Source organism: Neomonachus schauinslandi, chromosome 5 (genome assembly GCF_002201575.2).
Source record: "Neomonachus schauinslandi chromosome 5, ASM220157v2, whole genome shotgun sequence".
Taxonomy (NCBI): domain Eukaryota; kingdom Metazoa; phylum Chordata; class Mammalia; order Carnivora; family Phocidae; genus Neomonachus; species Neomonachus schauinslandi.
In genome coordinates, this window is record NC_058407.1 from 138,127,967 (window position 1) to 138,145,980 (window position 18,014).

At 60.8% G+C, this 18,014-nt stretch overlaps 1 protein-coding gene across 2 annotated transcripts in view; it reads right to left on the bottom strand.

The window, feature by feature from the left end:
• Positions 1-441: 441 nt before the first annotated feature.
• The window catches only part of LMF1 (lipase maturation factor 1), a 99,407-nt gene continuing 81,834 nt past the window's right edge, over positions 442-18,014 (bottom strand). Inside the window, exons 6-11 of one of the 2 annotated variants that reach the window (XM_044915046.1) lie at positions 14,480-14,647; positions 2,846-3,029; positions 2,555-2,708; positions 2,264-2,367; positions 1,232-1,344; positions 442-893 (exon numbers count right to left, since the gene is read on the bottom strand). In XM_044915046.1, the coding sequence (XP_044770981.1) occupies positions 687-893; positions 1,232-1,344; positions 2,264-2,367; positions 2,555-2,708; positions 2,846-3,029; positions 14,480-14,647 (930 nt within the window). In that variant the 3' untranslated portion in view covers positions 442-686. Of the gene's footprint in view, positions 894-1,231; positions 1,345-2,183; positions 2,368-2,554; positions 2,709-2,845; positions 3,030-14,479; positions 14,648-18,014 lie in introns of both variants that reach the window. The other variant, XM_021698067.1, reaches the window with a different exon arrangement.

The window sequence follows — 18,014 nt, forward strand, 5'->3', positions numbered from 1 at the left end:
TGCCCAGTGACCGGGGCAGGGGCTTGTGCCACCCGGTGCTTGGCTGGTGGTTCAGCAGGGATACCGCCCCTCGGGTGGGACTTCGGTTTGCTCACAGCTCACATCAGGCAGTAAAGAATTGGGGCCGCACCCCACTTCAAATGGCAGAGGGCCCCAGAAGGATCGCCAGGCAAAGAATCATCTAGTCAGAACTGCTGCTGTGGGCACTCCCAGGGCCCAGGCCTGCAGGTCAGGGAGGGTGGGGCGGGGGGGCGGGGAGGACTGGCCCGCCCGAGGAACAACAAAGGGCTTCTGTCCATGCCTCTGGACGCTGGACCTGGGGAGGCACGAAGGTTCTGAGGAGGACCGGGAGCCGTGGCTTCTCCCTTTCCTAGCCCTCTCCTGGATGTGGGGGGACGGCCATGGTGGGCTAAGAGCACAGGCAGGAAGTGGCAGCTTCCTTGTGACCACACCAAGCGTGTGATGGCGTTCAGCTGCCCGGGTACAGGGGCCTGACTGGGGACCAGCCCTCCCCTGTGCTCTGGGCGCTGGTGGACACCACGGGGTCAGGAGCTTCATGGGGCTCTCTGTGATGAACATGCCGGCCCAGGGACCCCCCCCCCCAGCCTGCTTTCCAGGAGGTCTGGGTGCGGGGCAGGGGTGCCCGAGCACACGACACTTCACTCCAGCGACGGGGCCTTCCTGCTTTATTCCTCTGTGCACAGACCTGGGGCCGCTTCTACTCCAGTTCTGGGTATGGCCACTCCCGTGACCGGAAGTAGTCCTCTAGGTCGCGGAGGCTGAGTGGGGGGAAGTAGGGGCCGATCCTCTTGCGGACCCACCACTTGCCTGCAGCAGCGTGCTGGCCCCCAGGGCGGCTGAACTTGTACCTGTAGTGCTCGCCCCGGACCCACCTGCAAGGGGAGACCCCATGTTGGGTGGCCTGTCCCTCTGCCTGCCGAGCTGCCACTCCTTGGAGGGACAGACCACCAGGCCCTGCCATGGGGACGTCTGGAAGAGGGCCAAACACGCAGCTCTGGAGCCCGTTGGCATTGAGGGGCTCACCTTGCCTTCTGGAGGCCCCCAGCCCTTGAGCAGGCCAGCAGTGCACAACAAAGGGGCTGGCCCAGAGCCTGGGGACCTTTACACCCAGGCACGTTTTCTGGGGTCCCGAGCATGGCCGGGGGTCCATCTGTAGGAGGACCTCTGAGGCTGCAGTCGACAGGGGTCCCGTTCAGGAGGGGAGTCCTACCTGGGGGGCGCCCTGTCCTCGAAAGGGTTGAGGGCCAGTAGGGACACAGCCGTGGCGTCGTTGGCCAGGAGCCTGCCTGCCAGGTGGATGATCCACTCGTTGTGCTCGTAGGTCTAGGGGTGAGAAAGGGAGGGGGTGCTGGCTCCAGGCACAGAGCCAGGGACGCAGGGAACCCTCGGCTTCCTGCCTGGTCACCCTCCTGCGTGGTGGGGGGTTAGGCTCTCCTGCCTGGTGGGCCCACACTCCCTCCCTGCTTTGGCTCATTGGGCAGGTGTGTGTAGACGGCTCCTCTGTGGGGTGGGCTGGCGCAGCGCGGTCCTGTTCTTGGGGAGCGGCCCCCTCTGTGATACGGTGAATGGACAGCTGGCCCACTAGACAGTTTCCACATCAGCCTCACAAAGAGTCCCGGCTTGGGAGTAAGGGGCTGGCGAGGGTCCAGGCCCAAGAGCAGAGCTCACCCCACCGTCCCCCTCTCTGCCCCCCACCAGGGCTGTCAGTGGTGGCGCCTGCCAGCCCTGGGGTCTCACATGAGTGACGGTCTTCACAGGCAGGGGCAGCCCTACCAGGCCTGTCTTATCATCGCTGGTGGGGACACCCTGGCCCCCTGCACCCACAGACCCTTGTGTGAGGGTGTCCAGGCAGTGTGGAGACCCCCACCTGAGCTGTCCAGACGCAAAGCCTATGCACACAGAGAACACCAAGGGGAAGACCCAGGAGGAAGATGTGGCCCAAGGGGCTGGGATTGTGTCCTGGGTGCCACACGTTGTGTGCCTGGCCCGCTGCCCCAGGGTGCAGTGCTGGAGGGGCGAAGACGCCCCTGTCCCATGTCAGCGAGACCCGGGGAGGGTGTCACATGAAGGAGTGACCTCACCCCCACCAGCCACTTTGGGCGTCCCCACCGAGGTGGCCACAGCCTCAGGAACACACCCGGGAGGGGAGGGGAGGCCCTTACCTGGAAGGCGGCAAACCACATGAGCCAGTCCAGGCGGTGGTGGTAGGGGGAGATGAGGCATGGCCGCCGCCCTGGGTCACCCGGCTTGCACTTGAACTCGTAGTCCTCCCACACGGCGTCCGGCGTGCTGGCATTGGGGCTAGCTGTGCCCTGCAGGATGACCTCCGTGCGCTCCTTGGTGATGCTGTGGGGAGACCGAGGCGGGGGCTCTGGGCGCACGAAGGCAGCTGCTATGCCTCTGCACCCTGGCTTCCTTCTGGAGCTGACCAGGGTGAGGGGCTGCCCCCTGGAGGGTCAAGGGGTGCTCCCTCAGGGCCCTGGGTCCCACATGTGCACGCAGTGGACGGGGCGAGGAGCGGCTGTACCCGTACCTCCCGAAGGCGCCGTACGTGTTGACGATCCTGAGAGGGTTGAAGGAGGTGTTCATGACCTGCGTGGGACTCAGCAGGTTGATGACCACGGGGACACTGAGCCAGGCCACCAGGATGCCCAGTGCCATGTGCACTGCCCGCCGCACCATGCAGCCTGGTGGGGGGCAGAGAGGGGGACGGTGGGGTGAGCTCTGCTCTTGGGCCTGGACCCTTGCCAGCCCCTTACTCCCAAGCTGGGACTCTTTGTGAGGCTGATGTGGAAACTGTCTAGTGGGCCGGCTGTCCACTCACCGTATCGCAGAGGGGGGCGGGCCCCTCGGGCAGCCTCCTCCTGCAGCTTCAGGACTCGGTCCTTAAGGCCACCGGGCCCGGAGGGAAACAAGAACCCCAAAGTGGCGTCATCGAAGCAGGCCATGCTGGGCACCATGGTCAGCCAGTTCAGGAAGCTCAGGTTCCCACTGATGATGAGGACCACCTGGAAGGTACAGGGCAGTGCCTGAGCCCGGGCCTGGGGAGCTTGCCGAGGACCACACCCGCGGCAGACTCTGTGCAGGGCGTGGTGGCCGCAGTGCTGGTGTGGGGGGCAGTGACGCCCGGAGGGCTAGCCTTTTGAGAAGCAGACAGGGTGCTCGTGCCGATTCTTGAGGTGCCTGAGGGCCGGGCCCCTGTCTCCCCACCGGCCGCATGCCCATCTCTCTGACCACTGGGCCCACGCGTGTCCATGCCTCAGCTGATCTCCGAGGCGGGTTCTTGCTAGAGCCCTGAGCGGGACCCAGCCTGCAGACACCTCTGTTCTGGCCTCTGAGGCTGCCTGATTCCTACCCACAGAACTGGGAGCTGGCTGCTTTGTGCAGTTTGATGCTGTAGTCTGTGTTTGGGGCAAGCGCTCTGGTGACTGTCAGTGGGTACGGGTCTGGGGCAGCCCCCGGGGACCTGTGCCCGAGTCATGTGGGAGGTGGACAAGGCTCTTGCTGCTCACCTGGAAGTTAGGGGTGAGGGGGTACCTGTCTGGTTGCCCTGACCTGCACATCTAGCAGCCCCCCAGACACGTCCACAGTGACCATGCATGAGGCCGGCCTGGGCATCTGCTGGGTTAGGCGTGGCTTCGTGGAGTCCGACCTCCTGCACTTTCTAGGCTCCGTAAGACGGAGCTGGCCGCTGTCCCTCCTCAGAGGCCTCGAGCAGCCCCGGCTGGCTCTGCCGCAGTGTCTGGGGTGACACAAGGTCTAGGAGGTCCAAATGGGCCTGCCCTGTGTCCCAGTCCCGCTGGGCTCATCTACAGACTTGGTACTAACTGCACGGTGGCAGTTTTCCCATAAGGCTCACCTTAAAAACGACTTTAAGCATCTTGGTCTTAAGAACGAAGGTCACAGAGTCTCCGGGTGGATTGAGTACCAACACCCTGGGTGTTCCCTGCACCCCCAGCCCATTTCCCAGCGAGCTGCTGGCAGTCGGAGGCCTGCAGCCTGGAGCTGCCTCTCAGCTGGGACTTCTAGAAGGTTCCTTCTAGCAGCTGCACATTTTGTACATTGTTTTAATGACTTAGAAATAACATCTTTGGCCCGCTTATGATGACCCTGTCATTGGGCACTGGAGGGTGAGGAGGGGAGGCTGCTGCGCCCATGCCCTGCCCACAGGCAGCAGGCTCTCCGAATCCAGCCGGCCCTCAGGGACCACGGGCAGCATGGCTTGCAGCCCAAATGCGCCCGATGGGGGGCCTCCTGGGCGGGAGGTCTCTGAGCAGGCCCCGATGCCCTGGGGTGCGGCTCCCCGGGCATGAACAGATGCCCCCAGAGCAGCATGGACTCGGGAACCCGTCAGGAACAGGCAGCAAGGAAGCATCCCAGACCACGCATTCCTGGCAGATCCGCATTCTTACTTTTTAAGCCAAGTTCGTTGAAACACATGATAAAACGTACCCATCTTAAGCATACAGCTCAAAGGCTTTTGACAGATGTCGACTCTCATGTAAATCACTGTAAAATCCAGAAGTTTACACCCCAGACAGTCCCTGACCCCCACCCTACGACCTGTGAACTGACCTCTGTCGCCTGTCACTCTGCCTGTTCCTGAACTTGGTGGGCACCAAGCCCCGGCGTCCGTTGTGTCCTGGCTCGGGTCTGAGACCCGCCCAGCGGCACGTGTGCGTGGAGCTGGGGCACGCGGCCCTGCACCTGGATGGAGCTCGCCTGGTGCGCCTGCGGGGCGGGACGGGACAGGGCCTGTTGGAGGCGCCAAAGCCACCGTCCTTCTAAGGCAGCTGCTTTTGTGACACGGTGGCATCTTTAGAAGGGGAGGGCTTAATTCACAGAGTTACAAGTTCCCAATTTCTGAAAGCTTCACAACTTGCTGTGTGTCCTGAGAAAGGTTGGGATGAGGATATACATACCAGATGTTGCAGGTCCAGCGGTGACGTTTAGCTGTGAATTAGCTTCTTGCGTGTGGTGGGAGGCTGAGGGCTCTTCCTCACCAGGACTTGGTGTGGGGCAGCCAGCCCTCTGCTCGTGCCAGGAAGGGAGGGGGACCCCAGGACGAGGCAGGGGTGGAGGCCGTTACGTCATTCACAAGCTGCTGCAGGGCCCCAGGGAGAAGCGAAGATGGGCGTGGGACCCGGTGAGCTGGGCAGCGGCCAGATGGACCTGCTTCCGGAGGGACTTTGAGAAAAAGATGAAACCAGAACACTGCAAAATCACCCCAGAGGTGAGAGGAGAAAAGCCAGAGTTTGTCCGCACACATGACCAAACGGTCGTATTTCTGCAACAAGTACGAACTTCACAAGCCCACGGCTGTCCACCAAGCAGAGCAGGCCATCTCCTTGCGCAGGTGACCGGACAGGTGTGGTGACACGGCCTCGCCGTGGGGTGGCCCAGCGCGGGGTGTTGAGGTCAGACCTCCCGGTGTCTGGGGTCCCACTCGTCCTCCCCGGACGGCCCGTAGATGCCAGGAGCCAGTCTGCCTCAGCTCTTCTCTGCAGCAGGCTGATGCCCAGCCCCATAACTCCTGTATTTTCATTACAGCCGGGTCCTGATCCTGGCGATCGGGGAGGAATGTGAGGTCACAGACGCCAACCTAATGAGGGTCTGGCAGGAGGAGCCGTGCTTTCGATGGGTCGTGTCAGTTTTATGGATTACGACGGCTTTTTACGAGGTGTGACATGAGATGTGTGGATTCATGGCTCTCCCAGGATTAATTTGGAAAACTGGTGTTCTTGGTTCTGAGCCCCCAAATAATGATTTCTCATTCTTCACTGTCTGCGACGTTAACAGCCCCTGGGCTGCAGTCTCTCCCACAGCTGTGGTCCCAGCTGGCGGGCTGCTCTGGGCACGCCGGGCTCCTCCCCGGAGTCTGCTGAGCGCCGCATCCCTGTGCCTCCTTCCCTGGGTGGGGGGGGGCCTGACCTCCCCAGGCCAGCAGGACCCTGACACTCCGCTCAGCTCCCCATTCTCTCCCAGCTGTGTCAGCAAGTGTCCCTGAAGCTCGGCTATGCCTTCTCCTCTCGGGAGTCTTGGCCGTCTGGCAGCTCTGTGCACCTTCTCATGAAAGTTTTCATGTTTTGTGTGGTGTCGGTTGGTGGTCTGTTCTATCTGGACCCCTTTCAGGACACTGAGGGACTGGTGGTCTTGGTGCAGCTCTCTGGGGCTGTGGGGGGGGGGGGTGGTGGTGGCAGAAGCTCCCTCCACTGCTCTGTACGCCGATTGCAACTGAGACAGTGACCCTGCCTCCTTCCCCCACAGCCTTAGTGGGGCGCGTTCCCAAACTCTGTTCTCGTGCTGGGTGGGGTGCCAGGCACGTGGGGAACCCTCATACCTGACCCTCAGAGCCCCTCTCGCACTGCTGACCACCGGCACCCACCTCTAGCCCTGCACCCTCGCTCCGAGCCTCGTACCTCCCAGAGACACGGCCACTGTTACCAGTGAAAAACCCAGCAGCGGCGTGGCCGTGGGCCAACCTCTGCAGGTGCAACGAGCCCAGCCTGAGCACATACGGAGACACAGTCTCGCCCCCGGCCCCTCACGGCCTCACTGAGACCCCACAGAAACCCAGGCCCAAAACCGCTAATCTGAAAGGGCGCTCCTGTGTCAGGAGCACAGCCATAAGAGCACCAGGTGAAAAGCAGATGGGAATCTTCAGAAGATGGGTTTGAGAAACTCTTGAGGGAGGACAGACAGATTGAGCAGCGCCAAGGGCTTCCTGGTAGACCTTACAGAAGCTCCCCAAGGGGGTCCAGGACACCCCAGTGGAGCGATGTGCAGGCTCTGGCGGTCTCTCATGTCCCAGGATAAATTAGAAGTTAAGATGGTGTAAGCATTTCAACTGAAAGATGGAAAACTCGGGGAAAGCGGTCCGTGGAGTGCCACGCCTCCAGTCTGAGAGTGGAAGGCACGGCACGTGAGGCATTTTTGTCATGTTCTGGGGCTGCCCAGATGGGGGGTCGCCCACTCACCTCTTTGGAACAAAGTCAGGCTGTGGGAGCAGGGTGGTCACATGGTTTTTGCACAGCAGCTACCATATGGAGAAGGAGGGCCCAGCCACGGGGTCTGGCTCCCCCCTGAGAACTAGGCGGAACCACGTGGCCCACTGTCCGCCCACACACTGGGCCTCCCCAAGTTCCATCTGCAAACACCCAACAGGGAGGACAGGGTCAGAGGAGAGCCCCAGAGACCCTGTCCAAGGTGCCCCTTCCATTTCCTCCAGCATCTCCATCCTGTCTGCTTCCCGGGAATAATCTGATCACACATTCAAGCACATCCTTCCTTCCACTTACACCACGTAGAGCCCAGCAGGGATGAACTTGGGAGTTTCTCGACTCACGCAGAGCCCTCGGTAGCTGGAGTGCCACCACTGATCGTGACCCTTCATCCCTGAAAAGTGGGGCCAGCCTCTGTGGCCCAAGGCCATGACCGTCCTGCCTCATCATCCGGGGCCCCAGGAACACTCTGACTTTGCATCCAGGGCGACTGGCTTCTCAAGGCTAAAGGGCCTGGAGGTAGCAGTGCTGTAGCTGGACGGGGGACAGAGCAGGCAACGCTGGACCCTGGGTGGCCACACAGACCCACGCCAGGCTCTGCTCTCCCCGGAGGCATTTAGTGGACCTTGGCCCAGGGAAGGAACCCTCGGAGGGCAGAGCTTGATGCTGGGGAGGTCAAGGTGGCTGGCTGGCGCTGTGCCAGGAAGGAAGCACACAGACCAGTAGTTGCAGGGATGGCCCGGGTGCCCTTGAGTCTGCCAGCCACGGAGTCATAGGCACATGGAAGCCCCCACAGGATGTGGGTGGAGACCTAGGGGAAAGCCAGGCACACAGCAGAGACCCCGCGAGGCCCAGGTCTGAGTCAGACCTGCCCCGGCACGGTGAGACGGACTCGTGAGTAGGTGAGCTGCTTGGCAGGGAAGAATTCAGCACCGAGAAGGACACAGTGTCCACACCCTCACCAACAGCCCACGGCGGCTGGTGGCCCGTCAGGATCTGCAGACATGTGAACCACAGCTGGGACAGAGAAAGGCTCACGAGAACAGAATCAGAGGCGGGAGAAAATCTGAAACTAGTAGATAAGAATGTCAAAACAGCTACTATGAATAAAGTAAGGGATTTACAAGAAGACGTCATCACAAACAAGAGAAAAATGAAAACTGAAAAAGAACCACACGCACATTGAGAGCTGAAAAGGGCACGTAAGAACTGGAGCGACGAGTGGATGCAGGGACAGGAGAGTCGGCGGAGGTGCGGGCGCTTTCTGAACCGAAGCACAGAGTGAAGTGGGACACGGCGCCTGACACACTGTGTGCCACGTCCCAGCAAGGGAGGGTGGCAGAAAAAACACCAAGAAATAATGTCCAAAAATTCTAATTTGACAAAAGTGATAAACGCACAGATCAGAGAAGCCTACGAAACCACACGTGACCCAGATCGCTGAACACCAGTGAGAAAGAAGAATTTTCTGGGCGGGTGGAGGGGCAGAGTCACATGGCGAGCAAGGGTGAGCGCGGCAGGGGGACCCCTGCACAGACCGAGGGCACAGCTTTGCCGAAAGAACACCGTCAGGCTCCGACACCCCGGTGGCAAAAACACCCTGAGGGGTGCTGGTTGAGGTAAAGACGCCCGCTGGCGGCCTCTCCAAATGCCGCACCGTCTCCGGGGAGGCCCCGGTCTGTACGCAGGGACACTGAGTCAGGAATGCCGAATCTGTGCGTAACTTTTGAACATCTTTTCAGTTTCCTTAAAGGATCATTGTGTAAGGGACAACCCTGTACCGTGGTATGGGTGCAAGGCACAAATCCCTATTCTCTTCCACTTACAACAAAAGCATACCAGGAAAAAGCGCCATCAGGAGCCTCCACTGGCCACTCCCTCAGCAGCACCCTGGCTCCCAAGGGCTTCGGTGTGGGACCTTAACCTGAGCCTTCCTGGAGGGGCAGACGGCCCAGGCCACCCTCAGTGGCCCACCACTCATAGTGGACTGGGGTTTGGCGGCCACGCCTGGGCAGAGCCCCCCCGTTTTGTTGCAGAGTCTGCTCCGGGGCTCCATGCTTCCCTAAGGCGGGGGGAGCTTCTCCAGCCTTTGAAAAAAACAGCTGGCTTCCCCCGTTCCCCCTTGACTGTGATCACCAGACAGAGGGGCCCCAACCCCGAAGCCTTGCCGGATGCTGCAGGAGACACAGGCCTTCTTCCTGAGGGAGGCTCTGTCCTCCTGGATGTGGCAGGAAGAGGCCTGGGGTGGGCCGAGGCCCCTGATGCCTGGTCCACAAGTCCGTTACCCAGAATGTTCTGGCACAACAGGATTCTCGAGGTCTGACAGTTTTATGTGGGTGAGGGCATAGGAGCATGTGGTGAAAGGCTGCCCACAGGCCCTAGATGCCTCTGGCCTGCGCAGCTCTCCCTTGGTGGGTCTGGGGGGGCCCTGGCACAAACCTGTTTCCTGCCCCCCCACTTTGTCACATTCACATGGCAGGGCCTCGACCCAGGGAACTAGGGTTTCACAGAGCACAGTTTGAGGGATGGAGCCCTGGGGGTGCAGAGCCCTCATCAGGCACACACTGGCTGTGTCCCCCCCCATCCATCTGGATGGTTGTTTTTAATAAGAAAAATGGAATTTGGTATTGAGTGCATGGCCCCCCATGTGCTGAGGGATCCTGTCTGTCTTGTTCTTTCCTGGCATGGCTGCAGCCTCTGCCAAAGAGGACCAGACCCTTGGTCCATCTGTTCACACCAGCCGTGGAGCCTAAAGTGCGCCTGTGGGTGGGCGCGGAGCAGGCTGCTGGAGACCAGGGCTAGCAGTAAGCAGGCAGGAAGCGGAGCTGTGAGGGTGGAATCCTGGGCCCAGGAGATGCCGAGCAGATGTCCTGGGTGATGCAACACCCCCCGTAAAGGAAGGGGATGGGTTTCTGGAACTCTCAAGCTGGGTTCTCAGCGCCCGTGCTCTCACAGAGGACACGTGCTCATGGGCAACTTTCTGTGGCCAGGAGCCCCGGGCATTTATCCCAGGACTCCAACTCTGGGCATGTGGCTCAGGGACTGGGGGAGGCAGCTCTCTGTGCCTGTCGCCATGGTGATGGCCCTCACTGTGACCTGTTCCTGACTCTGGCCAAAGTCACAGAGGGTGGAAGGAGCAGGACATGGCAGGAGGTGGAGGTGAATCTGGTCTGGGATATAAGATCAGTCTCTGCACCGACCGGGAGCCACTTGCCTAGTGAGCACCTGCTCCCACGCTAGGATGGGTGTCTGGTCCCAGCGCTTGCAGAACACGACCACTGCCCCTGCCAGGGTCTCCCCCTTAGCCTCAAGGCTTGACGTCAGAAGGCAGGGGCGTCTAGGACCGGGCAGTTCAGCCTGCCTATTAATTCTCACGTGCACCTCTCCAAGTAGACAACGGACCTGTGGCCTTGCAGAACCCTCTGGAACAGCTGTGTAAATGGAGTGTAGGAGGAAAGGAGCATGTTCACATCCTCAACCCTCTCCTGAAGGAATGAACGGAAACAAACATCCAGAGACGTCCCTCGGGGTGTTGGGTGCAGAGACAGAAGCGTGGCCCCTGTCAGGACAATGCATAAACCCCCACACACTGCACTGTTCCCCACAGTGACCGGCCCCCCAGCACAGCGCAGCGCTCCCTGAGATCCAAGCTCCTGCCGTGAGACTGTGCCCTGCAGCCCCCGTGCCTGAGACCCCACACGGCCTGGGAGGAAGCTGGACCAGCTGTCCGTTTGTCCTCTCTGCTCTGCAGAGCTGGCAGCAGACCTGGCCTCGGAGAGCCACAGCGCTACCCCGGAGATGTGCCTGGACCCGGGGCTCCCAGGGCCTTTGGGGGACGGGAGGCTAGTGTGTGGACCGGTCTTCTGGAATAACGTCCAGAGCTGCAGGCTGACAAGATCCAGTTCGGGCTGCCCTGCACTCCTATGCCACCCACTGTCTACCATTACCCACCTAGGCAGCAGACCCCAGAGCCGGCTCAGGGCCCACCCACATGGCTGCTGGGAGCCATCCACACTTGAGCCCTGAGCCCCTCTGCGTGCCATGGAGACACTGGTGCCCTGGGCCGGGATTCCAACTTGCTGCCGAGCCGGGTCCAGTTAGCCAGTGGTCACCCTGAAGTAGGACCCCTGCCAAGTGCACTGTGGACAAGGGCACTTTGAGAGCCCCGGTTCAAATTCCACTTTCCAGGAGCCGAACCCTTTACATCTGCTCTGGTGGCGCAAACTTCCTTCACTTACTCTCTTAAGCGACAGGACAGTTTGCTTCTTGTTGGCATTCGTCAAAGCCAGGCTTCGGGTTTTGGGGAGAGAAACTGGTAGGTGGAAACCAGTCCCCACAGGCCCAGGCAGGTTTAGAGCCTGGAGAGGGTCCCAAGTGGTCCAAAGCCTGGAAGAGCAACTAAGGTTGGAGGGGTGGGGGGCGGCTAACGAACGCCTCACAACCCGAGAGCAGTTCTCCACCATGTGAGCACAAAGCCGAGCAGACCCACATTCCTGGCATGCTGTGCAGGGCAGGATCCTCTGAGTTGCCTTGGAATTGGGACAGCAGGGAAGGGTCCGGCACAAGGTGGTGCCCACACTGGTGGACCCTGTCAGGGTTGCTCACGCCTCTGCCTGGAGTTGCCCCCTGCTGGCTCGGGACCATGGGAGCCCAGGGCTGCAGGCGGGCGGGCGGGCATGGAGCACCATGCCCCTGCCCGCCCGGGGTGGGGGTGGGGGCTCACCGGCCCAGCCATGGCTCTGCCCTTGAGTCAAGTCTGGTCGGTTTATGTGTAAACTGTGATGCACCCAGACCATAGAAGAGTGAGTTCTTAGGCCAGGAAGACGAGGACCCTCACATGCATGTTACTAAGTGAGGGGTGCGTCTGAAAAGCCTATCTCCCAGACGACTCCAGCCACGTGACATTCTGGAGAAGGCCGAGCTACAGAGACGGCAAAGGGTCAGTGGCTGCCCCGGGCTTGAGGAGAGGGGCGGATGAGTCCGGGAGCACAGAGGGTTGTCAGGGCAGAAGGGACTCTGACACCTCGACGGACACCTGTCACTATACATTTTTCCAAGCCCAGAGGATGCACAACGCCCACCAGGTGACCCTGAAGTAAACTCCACTGATGAGCAGGTGTCCATCTGGGCTTGAAGGTTGTAACTAGTGTGTCACATGACACACCAACGTGGGGACCGTCTACACCCTGTGCTCTGTCTTTCCGTAAATCTAAGAGAGTATTAACGAAACAACAGCTAAAGCACTGGAGTGGCAAGAGTAGATGGCAGGACCCGGCCAGAGCAGAGCCTTAAGGCGGCCGAGGCAGCCAGACAGGGGTGGAATTTGGACTTGGGAGTCTGTGCATGGAGCATGCCTTCACCTGCAAGAAACTGTGTAACTGATGAATTAGAAAAAGTGGGACAGGGGCGCCTGGGTGGCTGAGTCGTTAAGCGTCTGCCTTCGGCTCAGGTTATGGTCCCAGGGTCCTGGGATCGAGCCCCGCATCGGGCTCCCTGCTCAGCAGGAAGCCTGCTTCTCCCTCTCTCACTCCCCCTGCTTGTGTTCCCTCTCTCGCTGTGTCTCTGTCAAGTAAATAAAATCTAAAGTGGGACAGTGAGAACAGCTGAAAGGAATAAAAGGAAACACAAAGATGTGAAAATAAGTCCCAAACTGCCAGTTGAGATGTGTGCACCTGCTAGTTAAGAGCTCACGTCGGTCCCCATCGGGTCTGCTGCGATACAGGCCCAGTACCCTGGAAAACAACATGCAAGCCTGGCCTGACCAACAGCCCCCGCGGGGCCGAGTCCGCGTCTTGCAGCAGCCCTGCGTCTGCCCTGCACGCTGCGCCCCAGGAGAAGCACCGTGAGCAGAACCGGGCGGACCACTGCCACCAACGGACCTCACACACCGGGAGCCACGCACCGTGCACACCCACACCGGCACATCATCCCCAGGGACGGATCACATGCACAGTGTGACCAAGCGGAGTTTCTCCTGGGAGGGGAGCCTTGTCGCACCACGTCAGCGACTTATGGGTGCAGAAAGTGATCTTCTCACAGCGGGTGCGGAAATCCACTCGTGACTGAAAGTACCTGAAGTAAACTAGAAACAGACGCCGCACGACACACCCTCCACCGGCCTCCCCTAGGCTGTGGGAGTTGAGAACATGGCAGGAGCCGCGGGGACAGGGCCTGGACCGCCGGCGGCAACACAGCGAGCCCCACTAGCTGAGCGCTGCTGCCGCTGCCCCAGGAACTGCCGCGGGGTGAGCAGCCAGGTGACGATGGGCACTGATCAGCCCAGAGGCCATCACACCTGACGACTGCGGGGACATTCGTGCCGTTTGCACACTCAGGAAGCACAGAGGAAGATGTCTTATGTGAAAATTCCATTTACAGTATCAACAAAAACAAGGAGGCTGTGCGAACACACCCCAGTGTGGACGAAACCTCCTGCCCCAACCTGCGGGGATCAGTTTTGCTCGCTTCCCGCTGGATCCTGCGCACCACCGCCCACCGTCAGGCCCTCAGCCACCGCGACGGCCCGCACGACAAAGGCAGACACCCGCACAGCCAGTGAGGAGGTGAAGCAAGTGGGGCTCCCGGGCTGGAGGGAGAGGAGACGGTGCCGTTCGAGGTCACGCCCGCCTGCCCACGGGCCTCCCCTCACACACGCGCCCATAGCAGGTTTACTTGTAACGGCGAGAACCTGGAAACCCCCGGAGCGGCCACTGACAGAACAGGCTGTTTGTACGTGGGACACGGGAACCGAGGGGGCGTGGCCCGACAACCCCCGACACCTTGGCCAAGCGGAGCGGTCACAGTGCGCCCCACAACGCTCCTGGTCCATGCACTTCGCTAACTGTCCCCCCACAAATACAGCAGCTACGACAGAGGAGGTTAAAGTCCCAGCAACTAGTGAATCACTGAACACTACATCAGAAACTAATGATGTACTATATGCTGGCTAAGTGACTTTAAATTAAAAAAAAAAAAAAGGAATTTAAAGTCCCAACAGTGTTTTTCTTGGAGGTCAGCAAGTAGATGCCCCAGTTTAGGGAAAGGAGAGGCTGGAGACTGTCGAGGCCCCAGAGGAAGTCAGTGGTGGAGCCTCCGCTCACTGGGGAGCGGGCCTGTTCTACGGGGATGGAGGCTGGGGGGCTTGTGGTGTAGGAATGGGGCAGAGTGGCGGGCTGGGGCACCCCGGGGCTAAGGGCTCAGCACAGTTGTCCACTTGGAAATAAAACCCCGCCAGCCTCTTCCTCAGAGACTGCCTTACGACGGCTGCACAGCTAACCTGTGAGAGGGGTTACCGTAACCATGAGAGGAAACTCCTAGAACCCACTGCAGAGGGCTTCCCAGGCGCATCCTCTAGACACGAGGGAGGAGCAGGTCCTGGGCCATCTGCCTCGTCCTCCCAGCAGAGAGACTGATCTCGGGGACACAGTTACGGGGGTGACTCTCAGGTGTGGGCTCACCTGGAACAGGATCTGTAAGGCCCCATGGAGGATGCACATCCGCCGTCCAAGGAAGATGAAGAAGGGCACCACGAGCTCCAAGAAGTGGTTGCTGAGCGTCTCAAAGCGGTGGACCCACCATGGGGACTGGTGCAGGAAGTAGGCCACAGGGTTGGGCACTGGCTGCGTCTGGGGAACAGAAGGAGGTCCGTGAGCTGAGCCTGGAGCTCCACCCCACAGGGGACCTCTGCCACCCTGGCCCTGCCCACCCTGTGCCCACTGGCTGTCCCAGGAGAGCATCCTGGCCGGGAAAGGCTCAGGGGACGCTAGTCCCGTGGACCCTTCTCCGGCAGCTCAAATGCCTGTGGCCAAGATGCCAGACTGGCGTTGGTGGGGGGAGGATGATGGAACCGAGCATCTCAGCCTTCTTGGGGTGCGCCTTCTCCCTGCCTGATCTCCTGTAATTCTGATGCTGACCCCTCGGGATACCCCTCGGGTCCTAGGGACCCAGGGGCAAAGGGATGGGTACTAGGGGAACCCAGGTTTCAGGCCAGCGCTCACATGCAGTCACATGCGGAGATTTCCGCTCGGAGGCTGGTAGAAGCTGGGGGTTCCGGCCTTGTGTGTGTTCCTGAGAACAGCCTGCAAGCATGTGTGAGGGGGGTGGGGGCGGCTCGTCCCGGGGGCCTGCGTGTTGACTCAGCCGTGGTGTTGGCCGCCCTAGGGCCCAGCTGACGGGCCCTGTGCCTCTGACCGCAGCGGCCCAGTCTTCCCCCAGACCCCTGGCAGCAGCCGAGGCTGGGAGCCGGCCACGCAGAAGGCTGGGGGGTGGGGGTGCGCTCCCAGCCAGAGGGGACGCCCGGGTGAGGACATGCAGCCATCAGTGAAGGGCAGGGGTGCTCCACAGATAAGAACGGCACCCAGAGCGCTCCGATTCCGGGAACGGTGTGCAGCCCAGCACATCCGCCACCCCACCCCCACTCGCACCAAGGTCAGGGACCCTGGGCGTTCGAAAGCAGGTGTGGGGGGACCCCAGCCCAGGTGAGTGGCCTTGCTCCTTTTCTCACCGCCACGGGGTCTGAAGCCTCGTGCACCACCATTCTCCCTCCTGGGGACTTGAGCTCTCCACGCACACACCATCCGAGGGGAACGCCGAGGCCGAAGGAACAAACGGGCAATAGTTGTTGGGTTGGCCTGGCTCCAGCTTTGAAACTCAAACACACTTCTTTTTTTTTAAAGATTTTATTTTTATTTATTCATGAGAGACAGAGAGAGAAGCAGAGGGAGAAGCAGGCTCCCAAGGAGCAGGGAGCCCGATGTGGGACTCGATCCCAGGACTCCGGGATCATGACCTGAGCTGAAGGCAGACGCTTAACCATCTGAGCCACCCAGGCGCCCCTCAAACACACTTCTGATACGAAACGACCTTTACTTGTCACAGATGGTTTAGCTCCTGCCGCTGCCCCTGGAGTCCTGCGCCCACCCCACCTCCCCGCCCCCCAGTCTCTCCTGCCCCCGGACACAAGGAGGTGCCTGTGCTGCTGGCCCAGGTGCGCCGGCCCCGTGGTGCCCTGAAGAGCACAGAGCCTCCTGCCTGGACGCGCAGGGTGGCGGGGTCGGGGAGAGGCGGCAAGAGGAAGTCCTGCAAACGGCAGCCCTTGGCGGATTTACACCCCTCCCCCCACTCACACTCAGGGCTGGACGTGGCTCCAGGTAGGACAGCCGCAGGGGAAGGGCCAGCCACTGTCCCATCCGGTTCGAGTTTTCTTGCTAACTTTCCATTTGGACACCATTTCTGACTCAAGAGGAAAGTTAGAACAGGAAAGAAAATCCCTGAATGCCACGCGCCGTGCCTGTGCTCCTTGGTCTTCCCACCACAGAGCAGAGAGAAGCGAGCTGCTGGGCCCCTCAGCACTTGAGTGTGAAGGGCCAGCGCGCTCGTGGCACGGTGATCACAAGCAGGGACGTGGGCTGTTGTGCCCCACGGGCCTGACCGGGTGTGTTCAACGAAGGGTGACCCCAGGCCATGTTGCCTGCAGCCCCCACGCCTCGCCAGCCTCCCATCTGAGCTTTAGGAAACGGACAAGCGCATTTGCACAATGTCCCTCAGGGTGGGTCTGGGGAGGCCTGCAGGGGTGACGGGCACGTCCCGGGGGGCCCAGGGTGGCCGTGTGCCTTGGTGTGCTGGCGTCCACCTGGACTTCTTGGTTGAGGGGTGTTGGCCAGGCCCTGCCCTGCCCCTTGAGGCTGACAGGACCGGCCTCCTGCGTTCCAGCAGCCTGGGATGGTTCTCGCCAGAATCCATGGCTCCCTTGGCCTCCGAATGGTGACTTCTGGGTCCACTGTTCCTTCTGCATTTATTAGCTGGCTTTCTACCACAAGGTCGTGTCCCTCCAGCCTGTTCATCAGCACTGGTGTGGGCACGTGGGCTCTAATTCTTCACGGCCACTCATTCTGATGTGTCCACAGTACTTTCAGAGACTCTCCCTGCTTTCTGGCCCTCAAGATGTTCGGGGGTCATCTGAAACCCTTGCCGCTGCCGCCCCTCGGTGCGCCGCTTTCCCCGGGGAGCCCTGGTCCCTCTGAGGGGAGGCTGGGAGTAGGAACCCAGCCTGGGCATGAGGGCCGCTCTCTCTGGGCCCCTCCGTGGGTAGAACTAGAAAATAGGTGAGTGACTGTGTCTCCGCTGTCCCGCACCCACGCCATCTCGCTTACAGGGCTGTGCGTCTCCCTGTGTTCTGAGTGGATTTCTGCAGATGGGGGGGGGGGTCTCCCCATCTTTGCCCCAGGGGCTCTTGGCCACTGACACCTGTTCCCACCTTTGAGTGTGAAGGGCGCCCCTGCCACGTGGCATCTGGGCCATTTGCTCTCTCCTGAGGTTTCTGCCACACCGAGTCCCCCAGCCATGCAAACCCGGGACCGACGTGTGGCCGAGACACTTGGTGGATGGGACACGTGGTGGCCGCTGCTGACGGAGGAGTGCAGCGCATGTCCCATGATGCGGCCTTCCCGTTCACTGTCCCACGGGGTCCCCGAGACAGGCAGCCCCATGTCCTTTGCCCTCCAGCGCAGATGGTCCACGATTGGCCGAGAAGCACAAAGGTCTTGGTGTCAGCTCTGCAGAGAGGTGTCTTGGGCTGGGTCCCTTCTGAAAAGCCACTTGGTGCAGCTCTGTCGGGGCTGCTCGGTGACAGGATGCAGACATGAGGAGAACGAGCAAGCACGTGGGGAGAGGACGTGCTTCCCTTTGGCCTTCGGAGCAGTCACTCCTTCAGAAGTCACTGCACCAGTGGGTCACATCTGCTTCTCGGGAGCTGTGCAGTCCTCCTGCATCCGGTGAGGACTGCTCAAGGACGGGCAGGCCTGGCTACTGGTAGGACACGTCTATGAAGAAAAATAAACAGAGCTCGCCGTGCTTGCTTGGAGCCTGGGGAGGGAAGCCAAACTCTTCACTGACTCAGGGAGAAGCTGCCTCCTGCATCCATTCCTTCCCGTGGAGGGGTGCTAAGGCCGAGGTGCAGGCAGCGACAGTGAGCACGCGCTCGGCTTAGCCTCA